The sequence below is a fragment of the Convolutriloba macropyga genome, chromosome 3 (genome assembly GCF_964194025.1).
Source record: "Convolutriloba macropyga chromosome 3, txConMacr16.3, whole genome shotgun sequence".
NCBI lineage: Eukaryota > Metazoa > Xenacoelomorpha > Acoela > Convolutidae > Convolutriloba > Convolutriloba macropyga.
In genome coordinates, this window is record NC_134470.1 from 22,880,642 (window position 1) to 22,899,269 (window position 18,628).

General features: G+C 34.2%; 2 protein-coding genes across 3 annotated transcripts in view; one reads left to right on the top strand and one right to left on the bottom strand.

Moving 5' to 3' along the window:
• Nucleotides 1–18,628, top strand: part of LOC142336073 (uncharacterized) — a 482,576-nt gene that overhangs the window by 334,159 nt on the left and 129,789 nt on the right. The gene's annotated exons all lie outside the window — the stretch shown is intronic.
• LOC142336070 (uncharacterized) overlaps nt 1–18,628 on the bottom strand; it is a 114,079-nt gene that overhangs the window by 86,491 nt on the left and 8,960 nt on the right. For both annotated transcript variants that reach the window (XR_012758886.1, XM_075384582.1), the window contains exons 5-12: nt 18,241–18,455; nt 16,381–16,554; nt 15,247–15,528; nt 11,328–11,469; nt 10,480–10,722; nt 10,076–10,174; nt 1,184–1,267; nt 1,018–1,101 (exon numbers count right to left, since the gene is read on the bottom strand). Coding sequence is in view for 1 of the 2 variants with exons in the window: in XM_075384582.1 (XP_075240697.1) it covers nt 1,018–1,101; nt 1,184–1,267; nt 10,076–10,174; nt 10,480–10,722; nt 11,328–11,469; nt 15,247–15,528; nt 16,381–16,554; nt 18,241–18,455 (1,323 nt within the window). In the remaining variant the exon portion in view is untranslated. The remainder of the gene's footprint in view (nt 1–1,017; nt 1,102–1,183; nt 1,268–10,075; nt 10,175–10,479; nt 10,723–11,327; nt 11,470–15,246; nt 15,529–16,380; nt 16,555–18,240; nt 18,456–18,628) is intronic.

Consider the following 18,628-nt stretch of genomic DNA (forward strand, 5'->3'; position numbering starts at 1 on the left):
AAGTTTTTAATGAGTGTACAAAGATTTAGATGCCCAAAGACAATTCAAGCGACAATATCTACTCACCATTAACATGCATCTTATCAGCATATTTCGCAGGAAAGTAACACGAAAAAGCAAAAACAGAAGTCAAGGAACCGCACGTGAAAAAAATAGCTCTGAATACAAAAAAAATCTTTAGTTACATCTAAATCAGTGTAATTCTTAAAAATCACGATGAAACCAATAAAAGCCAGGTTATTAATTCACGAAAACTAAAAGGCTCCTAGACAAAGTCCTAGACAAATGATAACTCCTCGACAAAGTAAAAAAAATTGAAAAACGCTTTAATTCAGGCTGGTATTCAAACGTAGGGATACTGGCGGTATCACCAGTATCCCTATGCTTGAAGGAATTTCTGGTCAGAACACACAACGAAAAATATATCGATCGGCAAAAATTGGACGAACAATATAGCTCCTCTCCACTAAATTAGGGTCGGAACAAATAGCACAAAACTAGACTACTTTTCATTAAAAACACAAACTGAATTTTAGAACGTTCGCAGCTAAACCGTGTACGCAGAAAAAACATACAAAAACCGGAAACTGCAACAAAAGGGTCTCATATTTGAGAAATTAGTCGACACTTCAAACCTCAAGAACTAAAAACGACAACACTCGAAAAAATCCAATTCAGAATATTCTGCCTTTAACGAGCTTTCTCATGTCAAATATATCGACCAACAAGAATTGACCGAGAAATACCCATTGGGTATGAAGTTTCTCAACCCACTTTGCTAGGATCGAAACAATAGTCAGCAAATTTTCACTTGACTACTTTAATGGAATTAACTGTCTATGAAAAACAAGATTTCAATAATTTGCTCTCCAATAAAGGTTAGCGTGATGTTGTTCTTAACTGCCCGCGGACAAAAATGTTCAATCTTCGCTCCTGGGTGGGCTCGAACCACCAACCTTTCAGTTAACAGCCCAACGCGCTAGCCGATTGCTCCAAAAGAGCTGACTTTAATCTCACCTTGTTTTGATGACTGGATGAGGACTGACTGATCTTCCCGGACCGACTGCAGCTCTAGTTTGCACTTGACCAACTCCTCGAGTTCTAAAACACACCCGAAACCGCTGACAAAAAAGGAAAAAAGGACATAGATGAGGGAATCGAGAGAGTTGTCCAAAGTGTGCACCTAATTGCTTCTGAGTCTCCATCTCTGTTTTGAGTGCTTCAAGCTGGATAGTCACATCGAATGATGGAACCATTGACTCCTTCTCTGAAACACATTAAGTGTGGTGGATCGGGAAATTTGGCTTGAGTACTTCGATATTTTGAAAAACTACATATGCAGCTGTAGAAAGTTAAGGTTATCGTTCTAAATTAAAGTCACTCAATTGTAAAATATACCAGGTAATATGTAAATGGTATGATCTGTGTTGCTTGGAAATGCCAGACCCTTCAGAAAAATCGTTGAATTGATCACTCACCATCACTCATAGGAAGCTATTTACAATTCGTAATCAAAACTTTCATTTTTAAAAATAATTTCCCCAAAAGTTTTAAATCTGAATTTGCCAGACCAGCCTACAAAAAAAGAGGACGTAAGGCTATGCAAAAAATATAAGCCAATCTCAGTTAATCCAATGAACGTCTTCTATTGAATCAAGTGAATGAAGATATACAGAAAAAATGCGCAATGATACTCAATTTGGATCTCAAAAGTATAAATAGCCAACAGATGCTGCTTTGCCTTAAAAAAAAGAACACTTTATTAACGATAACAGTCATAACAAGTAACAGAGGGTTTAACAATTGTTATAATACTGCCTGGAGTGTGGTTATTTATTTTAGTACATAAGTGTAATTAAATTAAATTTAATTAATTCTTAGCTCGACCAGTTAGTGTTGATTCTTGAGTCATGGTTTAGTAAACTTTTTTAAATCTGATAGATTTCCAACTAACCGATCCATAAGTTGTATCTTGTTTATTATCAAAAAAGATTTAATATAAAACTTTTTCAATTTTTTTGGGAAAGTTTTTTTCTTTTCCAAACCCCTTAATTCTTTAGGAAGTGAATTCCAATCCTTTGATGCAGTTTTTATAATTGAACGTGCTAATTTTTGAGTGTGACATATAGAGTCAAAACATATGTCACAGCTTCTAAGGTTTTGTCTGATGCACCAAGTGGGCAAGGTTGTGACATCTAAAGGATTAAACGCGGGTAAAAGACAGTTACTCAGTTTCCACATATAAGTGGTTCTTTTCAATTTGATTAAATATTCAACAGGGAGAATAGAATGCTTTATCTTGACATCTTTTGTTGAGTCCATTCTATTTCTAGAGTAACAAGCACGAATGGCCCAATTTAGTTGCTTTTCAAGTGATATAAGCAAATTTTTGTCTATTGATTGAATTAACAGTAATGAATAGTGTAGATGGCTGATAACAAATGCGTTCAGAACCGTTTTCATTAGAAACGTTGGTATCCGATTACGGAGTGTATAAATTGTTTTAATTCCACCCGCCATTTTCTTTAAAAGATGCTTCACTTCGTCTTGGAAACTGAGATTTTTGTCAATATGTACCCCAAGATACTTGACGCTTTTGGACTCTGTAATAATTTCGTTCCCGATTTTTATTGATTCAGATTCGCTGAAATTTCTGTTGCGGCTGAATAGTATGAATTCAGTTTTTGATGGATTCAATTGTAGTTTTAGACTTGTGAAATACTTGGTCAGCAAAATTAAATTTTTTTCTGTATAAGTTTAAGCAATACAGTATAACCATGATAAAATTTAAAAATCAGTTACAATTTTTATTGATCTTGCCGAAAATTTCTCAATATCCCATCACAACTTTTCCAGAATTTAAGCGCTTACTGATTTGCCGATAACTCAGTTAAAAAGTTTGAGTAATTCCTTGCTGACAGAAAGCAATGTCTAAAACTAGAGGATGTATTTTTAGAATGGCCAATAATCAACAACGGTGGTTTTCAAGGAACGGTTCTCAAGGAATTATTGGAAAGCGGATGATATAAATTTTTATATCAACAACAAAAACTGTCCATATGAAATAATGTGTCCTGGGCATTGTGAACAAATTTTGAAGAAAACGAATGAGTACGTCAAACAAAACAAGCTAACACTAGAAATATACATCCGATCTATTTTCTTTTCGAGACAAGATGATAAATTTCGCGAAGTAAATTTCAACGGTGAATTACAAACATGTCCGGCAGATTGCCAAAGAGTAGCCGCCGTTGATTCCCATAACCACGATTGAAATTGAAAGAAAAAAGTAATAACAAAAAAAGATTTTTGTAGGAAAACAACTTTAAAGTGCGAATTATTGCACCTTGAGGGAATGAGCGACGAGTGAAACTAGCCTAGAGGGGTCAAAAAGATTTCACGTAAAATGTTGAACAAGCTGTGAACTAAGGTAAAGCAAAAAAAATTCATTCGACGAAGTAAAAAAGATAGCAGACAAGTCCTGATGTACAATTCAAAGGACTTTCATTGACTAAAAGAAAACTAGACCTAGAACGGAGTATGAGTTAAATACTATTGGTAAAAACATCTCCAAAAAAATCAGATGAAAAAAATTAAAAAAAAACTGAAAATCAATGTCAAAATGCCACATGCGAACAAAAATTCATTAGCGAGAAAGAGAAAATTGATTCAAACAAAAAAACTAGGCCTAGAATGAACTATAAATGGATTGAGAAAACCGTTTAGGAAAAAATCCGATCCAAAAATTAGAGCACAAAAATTTCACGCCGCAAAACCACTCGCATTTTCGCTCCACTTACTGTTTCGGCGTGACCAAAATCACTACTCGCATTTGACATCAAAAATCATGTGAAAATGTGTGAACAGATCTTAAAAAAGACACCACCCCAATACAATTCAAATTCTTTTAATTGTAAAAATATAAGCGCTATAATAGCCGGCTGAGCTGAGGCGGCTATTCATTACAAAAGCACAATGCAGATATTTAAGAATTGAGATTGGTTCGAATTTGAGCTTTGAAAATCAACTGAGGTCTCCTAAAAATGGCCAAAATCAGTATAAATGATACGTCATAAAATAACACTTGAAGCACGATTAATGTTGTTCAGATGCTTAGTACTCTCACATTTAAATTTCAATGCTTTTTTCAAAATTTAAACAATTCGTCAATACAATGGATAAAGCGACAGATAAATTCGGGAACTAAAGTATGAGGAAAAATTTGAAGTGTCAATTAGAAATGAACGAATCTGACATATCAGCAGAATTGATCTGACATTTTAAAAGCAGAATTGGCAATCAATCGAATGAGTGTTTCGAAGGTGAGAAAGATATCATATCAGGCACTATATTTTGGGCAGATAATTTTTCACTTGGTGCATGGTTTTGGTGACAAAAATTGCAGAACAGAACAAATGATGATATTAAAGCAAGCAACGGCTCTCAACAACAAAAAGCATTCTGAAATGGAATAGACTTCCTCTTGAAATACCGAAAACAAAATCCCAAACCAAAGTTAAAACAATGTTAAAACAACATCTGTTCTAGCGATTTAAACTTCGGAAAGAAGCACTATTCGGAAGGAAACACTAGCTACTTGAATACTTATTTTTACGTTGAGCAAAAAACGCAAGGGACAAAAATAGAATGCATATTTTGTATCTGATTTGTAAACTTTAACACACTGGTAAAGAAAGTAATTTACTTGTCAAATTAGTTTTTAAAAAAGCATTAAAAGTACGACCCTCATTCCTATTGTGTTGTTGAAAAGATTTACTGAAACAAATAGTTATATCTCGCAGCCTTAAAGCCATTAACTATATCACACTGGAATAATTTTGAAGAAGACTCTTCGAGGCGTAACATTGCACCTCACACTGCCAATGATTAATGCACTCCTATAAATTGAAGGTAACTTGGTTTAAAAAGGCACATAAATTTACCTATATCTTGACGGATTTGCAAACTTTTCAATGGATACCGACCATAAAAAGTTACAAAAAAACGGTACTGGAGGCAATTGTAATTTCAATCATTAAATTAAACAAGTTATTGACACTCGAGCATTCAAGATCACAAAGTATTGCGCCTAAAAGTCTTATTTCTTTCAGGCACTTATTTGGAAAACTTGGAGTAGATTTGGAACAAATTTTAACTCCAGTAAAAATTGTTCCGACCCGAGCAGAGTTGCCCATCAGGACAAAATTGAAACAAATGCCTACTTGCACCGGTCTTCGAACTTTTTTTGTATTTTTCCGGCTCTGATGTTTTCACCTAGTTAGTAGCCGAATAAGTTCTCTAATACGGACTCTTTTGAAGACTAGATGAATTAAGAGAACTGAAAGTAGACAGGTTTCAAAACTATTCGTCGTAATTTTGTATAATGTAGGGTTTTTGGAACAAGATTCTTCTTTGATGCTTCTAATGAACGGTGCGAATTGGCAATCGTTGTTAAACCAAAACTATATGGGGTTGCGAAACAACCATTGACAAAGAAAAACAACACATTACGAATTACGTTGAAAGCATAACTTATACAACTTTTTGGCACTTTTTTCCTTTGATACGTAAAAAAATTCCAGGCCCGTTTATGTGAAAGACTATCTTTTCCTTTTGTGCCCTCCCAGTACGTTATGCATCCCCCCGTTACAGAGCACGCGCTATTACAAACAAAATCATTATGTAAAAATTTGCAATTGCTCGTGGTGGGTGCTATGACAATGCATCCACTAGTCCGGGGGGGGGGGGGCACAAACGGAAAAGATCCGTTTTTAACCAAAAACGATATTTAAAAAGATAGCAACACCCCTACGTCTCTGTACTTCTGCTTCTAATATCTCATCTGATGTCCATAAGAGCGCGATTCCGCAAATACTCTAATCAATCATCTAACAAGAAACATTCTCAATTATTTCGAGAGAGAATAGAAAAGTTTTCTTTTTCATTTATCAATTTTTGTCACAACCGCCAAAGGCACCTAATGATTATAATAAGAAATATAGGCACGCTTCTGAAGCTCTTGTCGCGAGAGACTTCATTTAGCAATTATTTGACAGAAACTATTGAATCTTTGGGGAACATGATTTTAAAAATTTATCGCATGTTTTCTTTATAATAAACTTTTTTTCGTCTCTTAAGCGACTTGGCTGGATGATATGTCCCAGTCTTCAGTAGAAATGCTAATATTTTTGCTTAAATTTATATAACAGCTGACTAGAAATAAGTTGCTGGAAAATCAGTACACTAACCTTTTCTATTAGATAATTCTGTATCGAATTGACTTAATAATTTTGTTTGGAATCTGCTTTTCATTTTTTCTGTGACAATGTTACAAATTTATTTATCCTATCTGTTGATCACTATAAATTTTGTTAGCTGATTGCTTACACGGTTAGAGATTGGACAGATTGATTGAAACAGCATGTTTTCGGTCGACGAAGACTGCAAAAAATTTCCAATCAATATCCTTGTCAAATAATACTTTGTTGTTCCTTAATAAAAAATCCATCAGTCAAACATAAGCGACTATAGTAGACCAAATTGTGCTCAAACGATAGGTAGGGATTCCATGTTTTGTAGCCTATTCCAGCCCGAATGGCTAGTGGGCGAACTATCTAACAACTGAAGACTTCAAATAAAGCTATTGTAGTTCTATACACCCTCATTTAAATTGAAGAAACGATACCATCTCGGTACAATTTTATTTGACACTTCCGTATAAAGGCACCAATTGAGTTCACTTGTTTGAAATAAATGCAAATGCAATTTAGGTCATTACAAACCCAAGAAGTCAAGCATGAAAAAGAAGTCTGTCAGACCCTCGGTCAAGTGGTAATTTGCATTAAAAGGAGCACATCACTACAATAGTTTCCTCAAAATTTTTTAGAGAGAAATCGAAAATGATACAAAAAATTAAATTTGAAGCTCAGCTATGACAGATTTTCTCTGCCACATCAATTTTCCAAAATACGTAAACATGGCGATTTAATGATATTACGTTCATAAAACTCAACATCGGTATCAATGCTTGTTGTAGATTTAGTAAAGTTCCGTTGATCTGCATAAGAAATCGGAAGAAAATTATCCCAATTGGCTCAAATTTTGCCATCAGGTTTTTAAGGCGTCTCCTTTACTGTCTGCAGCATTTGAAGATCCATCCAATTCTATGATCAAAATCAATAAAAAATTAATATTATCTTTCAAAAATTTTCTATCCATTTCATTTTGTATAAAGACAAGGAAGCTCGGTAATGTACGTTGGCACATAATGTTCCCACCCCAACACATAATGTTTCCAACCCGTTCAACGACGTTTTGATTTAGTTGTCTACCAAATGAAGAAGAGATAAAAAAACTTTAAAAAACTCACATAATGTTTTACATAAAAATAGGTGAAAAAAATGCTGGATTATAGGGGCGATGAGAGTACCGGACAAGACAAATATAAAAATCAAAAATAGCAAACAATAATTACGACCAAGACACGATGTCTATATTTTAAAAAACCTACATCAAAAGTAGAAGGAATCAGATAAAACCTGAACTAAAAAAATTAACCTTTACTTCATGGCATAGGATATGAGACCTATCAATAATGAGACTCGTTAAAAGGTCGACAAAGAAGAGCAAAAGAGAACAAGTTCGAAACTACGTTTCTATTTTTGAAAACAAGCAATTTCCAAGTGATTAAAACCACAGCCTATCAACTCTGCTCAATTAAAAGGTTAATTTATACCTCAAAGGAAGCAATTGAGACGTGTCATTAGCCATTATATGTCAATCAACTACAAAAATAACGGCAAAAACAAAAAGAAACATTTATATTTAACAAGAAAGCGGTGTCGCAACCGTTAATACTATAGTCTATTCATGAGAAACAGTCATTCCAAAATCTTCAATTGGAAAATTTTTCACAGCCAAATTGGCCATCCCATTAGTGTGATAATAGTTCAGAAATAGGGGAATATTCAAAAATCACACTTCTGTCCAGAAAATCCGTAGTACCAAAGCCAAGAAACCATTAATTGAACAAAGCCATTATAAAGATTGGGTCAATAGAAAGAGGATGCGACCTGTCGCAATAGAGATAAATAAAAATTTTGACAAAAAAGAAAAGTAAAAAAGCTCAAAAATCCGCAGATCTTCTTGAAATTTTTTTTTTGAAATTCAAACAAACCATAAGCTTCCAACTAAAAAACAAAACAGATTAGCTTGCAACTGCTCAGGAGGACAGTTGTGCTGGTCATTAGTGAGATTGAATCATAAAAGGAAAACATCAAAAAGGAACACAATTCAAAATTTCAGAAAGCATTTATCGAAAACAAAGTAAAGAAGCCATTAAAAGTATAATACATTAAAAACCATTAGAACTTTTAAATTACAAAAAGCATTTGAATTTTTCTCTTGGTTCTCCTTTGATTTTATATGGATCTTCTTTGTAAAGTGTCCTTTTAGAAGAGACGACAAAAAGAGCCACACATTTTGACCAGCATCAAAAAATCACGAAATTCTTATAAATAAACATTTCTAAGCTATAAAGACGTCAGTGACAAAATAACCAACAGCACAATAAAATTTCGAGCAACAGAGAGTTGACAAGCGCTGTCAATAAGGAGACTAAGTTACTTGTCGACGACAATAAGATCAATACCTGGTAAGTACGAATATATATTCTTTAAAAAACCTAATTGAAAGTCATTGAAACCGTTAGCTATAAAATGAAATCAAAAAATAGTTTCAAATAAAAACCCACAGAAGAAAACCATTATGAATTTTTTTACTTTACGTGGAATAAGTTTTGCCTTGTATATATTGAGACAAAGATACAAGTGGACAGAAGTTACAAAAAAATGGCAAACTTCCAAACTTCCCTGACAGTTTCTCAAAACAAATATATTTAAAATCATAAGGGGAATAGATAATAATTGAAAGCATTGTATAAATTCACCTGTAGCTCTTAAAGAACCCAGTTGGAAATTTGATTAATCAGACAAAATTATGTGGCTGCAAAAAGAATGACAAAAGAAGGCAAAAAAGAAATCAATAAAATTTTACGAAAATACATCGTCAAAGCTATAAAACTACGAGATTTTCTCAGACAACATAATATATCTGCATTTGACCTCCTTTTGTTGTAGGTGAGATCTGTCATTGTTTGGACCTTGATTTGATATAATTCTTTTCAGTAATCAACATAAAAATTAAAAAATTGCGGATGAAGTTTTGAAAAAAAAACCACCCGAATTTAATCCGAATAATTATTGATTGTAAGAACCCAAGATGAGTCTAAACCTAGCTATGATTTTGCTGCGCGGTCAACATAAACAACAATTTTTTTTCATATCTTTGGAAAATAGATCAATTTGCAAATGAAATATTTTATTAAACCACAAATAAATGATGAAATATGTATAAAAATTGAATTTTTTTTTTCGAAAAACCGGAAAAAATTTATCTGCAGAAGACTCCTATTGCAAAAAAAAGTACAACTAGCCTTTTTCGGACTTCTCAAAGATGGTAACAGCAGATGTTAGGTCTCTTTTTCCAGCATATGTTAAAAAAGTGGGATAAAAGAGCGTATTTGAAGCCATTTTTGAATTTAAAAAAGTCCGAAATTTAAAAATTTAGCTCATTTTAACAAAAAGACTCGGATAAAACCTACCGACTCACTTTCTCTATCCTTAGTAAAACCAATACAATTGTTGTAAACAGTTTTTACAAGTTTAGTAAATTTGGCAAAAATTTGGTCAAAAAATAAAGAAAATTTGAAAAAACGGAATTCCCTTTGCTATTCACAAAACTTTAAACCTCGATAACTCCCCGTAAAAAAACGAAAATAAAAAATCTTTTTAATTCCATATTCTACGCTGCACGATCTTTCTAATGGTACCAGTCAGTATCAATTCTCTAATGATACCTATTTGAGTATATAGTTCCCCCCCTCCCCGGAAGTGGTTCGGAACAATGTGTAAACGCAAATTACCGTGCCTCTTTGTTAAGAATATATTCAAATCCTCAAAACAGATGTACATTTCAGGTGTAATTGACTCAGTAACAATGATATCAAATGGTCTACCTTTCACAACGGCATCGTAGCTTTCTTTCAAAAAAGCTAGCTCGTCTTTCAAGGAATTGACACTGTTGAATACGTCTGTAAGTTTGGGCACTATAACGTCTGAAACAAATAACTTTTGAACATATAGTAAAAGAAGTTCTATCGCACAGTGAAAATCAGTACTGCACAGATGGAAATATGAAAAATGACCTATTCGTTTTCATTCGTTCCCGATGTGATCAGAAAGTACTCAACAGAATTTTGCATAATTTATTCCTAATTTCTTTTGTTTTGAAATAATAATACTGAACTGATAATCTTTTCATGTTCTCCGCTCTGAACTGACTTCACGACAAAGTTTAGCGAAGGAGTTTAGGTTTTACGAATGCTATGCTGGTGGGGGGGTATAGGAGCAAAAACAAAACCTGATTGGGAGCTGTCGTCCAATTCAACGCCGTTCTCTCTGAAGCATGCAATTACGTCACTAGTAGGATTCCCGCTGCCGTTTTGCATGTTAGTCACGATAGAAGACATGAACAGTTCTAGAGTGTGTTTGAGTTTGATACCCTGTGGCGTTTCAGGTGCTCCTTCTGCAGATTGGAACAAAGTGCTGAATGTTTCCATATCAGTCCCACTGGCCTCCACTTTAGTAATCAGGAATTCTATTTCTGGAACAGTAACAAAATTATACTGTTATGCTTTGAATCGACCCTTCTTAATCTGAAAAAGAGACTAAACTCTGCTTCGGGATTAGAATATAGTTGTTATATAAAGACAGCAGATAAAAAGTAGTCTAAATGCCAACACAGTGGGGTAAGTTATGCAACTGCTGTTATCGCCCTCTAATGTTATTCAAAAACTTGGTTTAGTCTTGGAGTTTGATAATTTCTTGATTGCGATAACGTCAGGGTGGTAATATTAATTGGTCCCTTCACTTCTATCAGAGAATGGGTCAGTCACAGATACCTGAGAAAGGGATTTTTTTCTACACTGAAGATGGTTTGTGTGTGATATCTTCTATCCCTTGTAATCTAATAATTTTATCTAAAAGTAAGTGATACTAGCATTATAAATTATACATACAATTAGCAGGGTATAAAATATGAAGAAAAATGAAGTATAAAAATTCTGTACACTTTTATAGTCTATCTATATGTCAAATTTTACAACGACAATTCTCTCGTGGGGCGCTTCAAAAACCTGGCTATTCTGCAATGTTTTCCATAAGGATCTAGTCTCAAGCGAGAAGAAATTTTCGAATTGCATTACGAACCACTTTCAAGCACCAGTAACTTGTTCACGTGGTTGTTCAGCTCGGCCTCCTGTTCACTCTTGGATGAGGCCAGCTGGTCAATGTACGTTGAAACTCCGTCAATGTCACTCACATCACATTTCTCTTGTAACTGATTCAATGTCTAAAACGGTTACACGACGATTTACCCAATGCCAAAATACCCAATGCCATAATGTCAAATAAATACCTATTGATGATTTTCACCAATAATCCACTCACAAAATCATCCGTTGGTTATACACAAGCAAACGAGTATGTTTCGATTCGCAGCCCTCTGTTGCATTTGCAGCTCAAGGAACATTATTTTATCCTGGCTGTTACAATGAAAGCAAATTGCATCATCATTAAATCATTTTTTATTAAAAATTGATTGATGGCAAAATGTTATAGGTAAAAGTAATGAAAAAAGTGGTGTACATTTGTAAACTTTCATTCTTAATTTTCAAGAGAAATAAATTCCGCTATCGACCTCTTTCCTGTTGTTATACAAATCAAAAGTGATTAAAGAGCATGACACTAAAACAGACTCTTTTGTGAATCTATACGGCGCTCTAAAACCACGATTGAAACACATTGAAGATTGAATGATTCACCACTGTAAAGCCGGTACAGAGTTGCTATCATTTATATTTTCAGTCGAGATTCCGCTGAGTTGAAACAGGCAATAGCCGGATTCTAGAGACAGAACTCTGTAATGAAATTTGCAAAACAGTTTTATCTATAAATGTCGAAATCATCACCCTTAACATAGCGGATTCTACTTAAAATTATTGAGAAAATATTTTCAAAAGACTCGTGTGACAGAGGGCACTGCTAACATTTTAGAATACTCAAAAGCCGAGGCATGTTGAGCTTTGACTTCGTCGAAGAGTGAGGCCTCAAACAATATTGGACTCGGAAAATTTCAATATGGAAGTAAAATTGGAACTAAAAAAATACAAAAGTGAGCAATTATCTATAGTTTTTTATCAAGATTCGTGACATCAAGAATATTATATCTGATGGTGGATTGAGAGACATGATACGCTCGATAAAAATAGCGTCAGAAAAATTTTGAAGCAATTATTCAGTTCAAATTTACCCCAAATAATAGGTTAAACAGAATCAGATCTCATCATCTATATCAGGTACGCTAGCGTCAGTTCAGTTCAAGCCTCTAATCGTCAAGTTTTTTTAAGTCTTGACCAATCTAGTTACAATGCATGTTGAAAATGGAGCTCGAACCCGCTCAATATTTTTCACTCAGTTGTCTACCAAATGCAGAGAAGTGCGAAAAGAGATATTATATTAAGGAAAATTTTACAAGCACAAAATACTAAATAAATGAATAATCCTATGCTGCATTAGATCGTTCATAAAACTTGCCATTATCACGACAAAGAAACAATACAAATAACAAAATAAATAAAAATATTAAAGACAAAACTCTAGGGCAATATCTAATTATTAAAACACTAACGAACAAAGTCAAAACACCATCCCATAAAAACAAAAATAAACAAATTTACTTGTCTTTATCATAAAAGCACACAGCACCTGCCATTAAGGGCACTAAGCAACATTTCGACAAAGGAAAAAGGCAACGAAGTTCAAAATACCATTGAACTTTTTGAATAATTTCAGAAGTCATAAAAGACATTAATTTCATTTAAAAAAATCTAGATAAACCCCGATACAACTCCTGAAAAACCATTAGAAGCTGTTTCTGGTGAGACAAAAGCATAAAACAGGACTTTAGAATAACAAAAGACAGGGAAAAACTCATTAAATACAAACAAATCAAAAAACATTAAGGACTGAAGCCAATAAAACTATTAGCTAATGACTGAATATTGAATAAAATCAGCTAAAACAGCTTTAATTAAAATGAAAACGACACATCCTATATGTTCCCTTGTACCTCACTTGAAATGAATGGACCTGTCACTAAAAGGAATATGTTAAAAGGCAGCAGAAAGAAATACGTTGACCATTCGCATTTTTTAAAACAAAAACTCACTGTCACAGTCATTAAATCTCCATTATAAAATAAAAAACACACAACAATAAAAAAGCCATTAACGTCTTCATAACCGAAAAATGGTTGGAACTTCTTATTGATGAGACTAAAATACAAATTGACAAAAAGAAGAAAAAGGGCAAAGTAAAAAACTATTCTGAAATTTTAATTAAAAATTAAAATCAAAACCAATAAAACCTTTAGCTATCAAATCACGGCAATGAATTAGAAACTAATAGGACGCTGAAAATTGTAGTTTTTAATCAACTGTGCCTTTTTGCATAGCCAATGGGAATTGTCATTATTGTGAAAATCTGACATAAAAAAGATAAACAAATATGAGCAAACATACAAAAATCACAAAATTTTAAAGAAAATTATCAGTATCAGAGCCTTTGAATCTCTTAACTTTTAAAGAAAAGCTTCAAATAAGTTCCCTTTTACCTTTCTAGGACGCCACAAAGCCCATAAGACCTGTTAATAAACCGAATAATTTTACGTCTACAAAAGTGACAACAAATACAGGCAACAAATGACAACAAATGAATCCAAAAAATGAATAAAAAAGTGCGGGAAAAAAGTGTTACAGACATTAAAACCATAAGCTGTTTGCTGACGTCTTTATATGATCTGAACTGAGCGTCTTTGAAATGCCGATGACAACTGTCAGCATTGAGATAAAGTGACCAGACTGCAAAATGAACCAAAATTATGAATAAATTTAAAAAGAAAATTTTTTATGGAAACTCGTAGTATCAAAGTCGTAAAATCATTAACTAAAACATAAAACCACCAACCAGATCAGTTTTTGCATCACAAATAAAAATATGGAAGCAATGATTAGTGGGACTGACCAACAAGTACACAAATGTGTTTCAGAAAAGGGGGGTAAAGTTCAAAAATATTTTAAAAGTGATAACAACAATTAGGTATCAAATGAAAGCATTAGATAATTTCACGTAGTGCTCCTTGAGAAAACAATTGTACGTAAGAAAGGAGGCTAAGTCAGAGGACTACAAAAAGTTTACCAATGCAGGCAAAACCCAAAAATTTAAAAACGCAAAACTCAATGAACTATTACTTGAAAACAAATAATATTTTCATTGCGTCTCATTTGAACGTCAATTGGATTTGTCATTAATAGAACTTTGATATGAAAACGAATTGTCTATGAGTGACAACCAAAAAAAACTAATTTCTGAAGAAATTTTAAAAACAGCGCTCCAAAGGAAATGGAATCTTTTCGATTGTAAAACTTCCGATCAAACCAAAACTGTCTTTTTTATTGCTACTCGAATATATGGAACAGGTAATTGTTCCATATTTTAACGTAAACTAAAATTTTGAAACAACAATTTAATGCAAAAATCATACTACGATGAATATATCGATAGGCCAAAATTTATTGCTACAAAACCCGTTGAGCGTATAGTTCCTCCCCCCCACTAAGTGGGGTCGGAGCAAATATCAGTTTAAACGTAGCAGATTCTAAACAATATTATCCCAACAAATTGTCGCTTTAAAACCATGATTATATAAGGGTAATAAAAAGGGATTTTCATCCATGTTTAAAGCCAAAAAAGGATTAAACTTCGATTACGGGTCATATTTTTCTGTTGCTATTCTAAAAGTGAACGTGGACATTTTGAATAAATTTCCGGAATATAATCAACCATGTCCAAGACTCGTTTTCGAGTATCATGTAAAATTCGTTTAACAAATTTCTCCACAAAAGATTGTATGAAACGACATATTGTACCCGAATAGGATTGCCAAGAGAGGTTCTAACCTGTCACTGACCTTCAAATTCCATCTAAAAACATCTAAACTTTTATAACGAAAGTTTAATTTTCCTAGTCTATTAATTAGACTTTCTTATTATGCCCACCCGAATATTACCTGATGAAGACTTTCAAGTTTCGAATTCAAATCGTTCACGACTTTTTCATGTTCCTGTTGCATTTTTCTGTTTTCTTGAACACTGTTTTGATTATTTTCCATTTCTCTTCTCAGCGACTCCATTTCTTCTTTTAGTAGCTCATTTTCAGTTTCACACGTGACTAATTTCTCTCTAGCATCTTGCGCCTCTCTTTCTGTTGTGAACAAATTGTGTCGAAGTCTTTCTAGTTCCTCCGTTTTCAATTCTACGTTTTCGTCTTTCAGTCTTTGTGCGGAGTCCATCTAAACAACATCATCGATAGCTATTATGTCCTCTTTTGCGCTATCAGAGTAAAAATTTGTTTGCGCAATATGGAAGCATTCTAAGCAGGACTCAAGCAGTTCCAATCTTGAATGCTTGTTCTAAGTACAGACACCATATATTTTATATTTTTGACATATATTTTGAGACCCAAATTAATGTTTACTATTCTTTTCATCATCTCTCTTTTACATCAATAGTACTCTTTAGCTCTCACTTGATGTTCATACGTTTCTGTTACAAACTAGAAGATGAAAAGCAGAACTGAAAAGAAGATCTGTGATCTCGTAGTTTGTGCTTTCCGCCAGTAAACTTGATATTCTAATCATTTATTATGTATAAGATAAATAAAGCCTTTCTTTCTTTACCCATTAAAATATAGTACGTGCGCGTGAAACAAACAACAAACGTAATTTGTTCAGCAAATTCATAGATCTATCAAAGTTCCTTAGATTGAAACTACCTCAGGAGTTAAGTCTTCGCGCCACACAAATTGGTCATCATGAGTTCAAATTTTTGCCGGTTTCACCGACAGAGAATTACTGTGACAAAATTTAATCCTGGATAATGCCATCATTAATACCGTCAATAGAGATGATGCCATAAAGACAAAAACGCCGACAAATAAAACTCGCATAAAAAGTAACCGAACATCGAAAGTTTTCATTTCCTCAAGTGTCCGCGAACTTGGATGCACTTTCGAGCCTCCAAGGGACAAAGATTAGGCACTGAAATTCAAATACAGCAACCTAGGAAAATGAATTAGGCTAAAAGCATATTGATGGACCTTAATTCACTTTACTCTGACTTGATATAGATATTGAAAAGCGTACCTTGTTTTTCATGTCCAACATCTGTCGTTCCCTCTCTTTGATCATATCCTGTACAGATTCAACAGCTGCATGTAAAGATGCTATCCTGGTGTCTTTATGTGCACTGTCAGCTCGCACAGATTGCAACTGTTCACTTAGCATTCGGTTCTCACTCTCCAATTCCGCAATTCTCGCCTTAAACCCCAATTTCAATGCATTCAGCAAACCTCGCCAAAAATTTTGGTAACTTCTGATAGGAACAACAAAAATGAATTGAGCGATGACCTCCACAAAAATTCAATCTCGTGATCAAAATGAATGCTTTTAACATAATATGAAAACTGTAATTTTTTGCAGATAATTGACCATCACAGAGTTCTACAAAAACGCAAACAAGAAAAAGTTGAGTTCAAAGTTTATTTTACGGTTTAGGATTTTTCATCCTGTTAATGAAACATAACCGACAAACTTCGGCGAATTGCTCTCAAACGACCGGTGAGCGTTTGGCTTCGTCACTAGCTAGCAACGGTTTCGTGAGGCTAGCTTTCGGGGGGGGGGGGGGGTTGGGTTGCATCGGGGGGGGGGGGGGGTGATGGAGGGTCTTTGCCTGCACGGGGCCACAACCTTACTGCTTGAACGATGTGTAGCGGTGAGGATTGAAGGGTGGTGAAGTGAGTAGGGGAGGGGCTGATGTGGAAGAGGGGTGAAATCGGGGTCAAACTCTAAGAACCGCCATTCACATCGTGAGCCTATGTCTCCAAAAAGCTTCTGTGAACCGCATACTTGGAGACTAGTGATCTGAAAGGCTCTACGAGAACTTAATGCCCTCTGGGCACGGCCTGTTATCCCGTTTTTGAGGACGAATAGTCAAATGGGCCAGACGAAAAATCGGTCCAGCGAAAAATCGCATTAAGAAAAGACCAGAGGACAAATATAATTGCTACAAACTTCGTTTGAGAGCAATTAAAAAGATAACGAATCCAAACAAGTAAAATAAGTAAAGTGGGCTTAAAAATAAATTGACAATCCCTCGAGTGTAAACACGTGATCGAATCTTAAAACTATCATTAATCTTTTTTATAGAACTCATTATTTCCCTTTTGCCAAAATTGTCGACCACGTGAAAGACACATCACATATTAGGCCACAATTGATTAAACTTGATTACACTCATTTTTTCTATGAGATGTACTATCCCTTCCACAAAAGTATGATATTTAAACCACTAAACGCTTCGTCTGACGTACATTTCAAGCAAAAGCTTTTGCAAGGCCCCTTCATTAGAGACAATGGTCTTTTAAAGGTTTCTCAAAAAATCACAAAAAATTTTTGCAGAAATTTTACTCTTGCTGTGACAAGGACTGCAATTCTAAGGCATATATGAAAATAATACAAAATTGGGATATGGAAAAAAGCTTTTAGGAGTCAATGGAGAGCCAATCAAAATTTTAGGAACAAAAAATACTTCTTGCAAAACATTTAAGTTGCCCGGAAACTAATACTATTAAGTTGAGCTTGTTATTTTCTCTCAGCGGAAAACATTGGGTAATTGCACTGCTGTGTACGTTTTTTTTGTTGGGACCAAACTTATAACATAAAAATAAAAATGCGGGGCTGGCATTTCTTTTCAAAATTTCTTTTTCCATTTTTTTTTCAAATCGAATAGGGTCAAAATTACCAAATGTTTTTGCACCATTTTTTTCTGCAAATTTTCTAACTTCCATTTTATCGTTCAAAAAAAAACAAGGAACAACCTTATAACAAAATATCTGTTGAGCATTTATCAAAACCGGGAACTATTTGAGACGTGAAAAGTGAAATAAGCAACGAATTGCCAACTAATTTCTCACGTAGCCAAATACAACATATTGAATTACATACATGAAAAGAGGACGTCGGATCCACGTTGAATGTCTCATTTAAGTTCACACTGTTATCTCCACTGTTGGATCTTGAGTTTATATGCCTGGCAAGGGATTCCACAACTTCTGCAGAAATGGTCGTTCCAGTTGTGCCTATCTGACTTTGCGGGGGAGTTTGGGGGTTCGAACTCGGGGCAGTTACGATTATTTGTCCTCCACTACGTATGAAGGATCCTAATAACAAAAACTCATCAAAACTCTGATGACCAAAATACAAAAAAATAATTTCTCATACAGATAACAGAGCAATTAAAAGGCACGATTTCATGAAGAAATGCCTTATAGAGCCTTAAACGTACAAAATTGATACTATTCTCGTATAAAGAGCACAATTTTCAAACATGGAA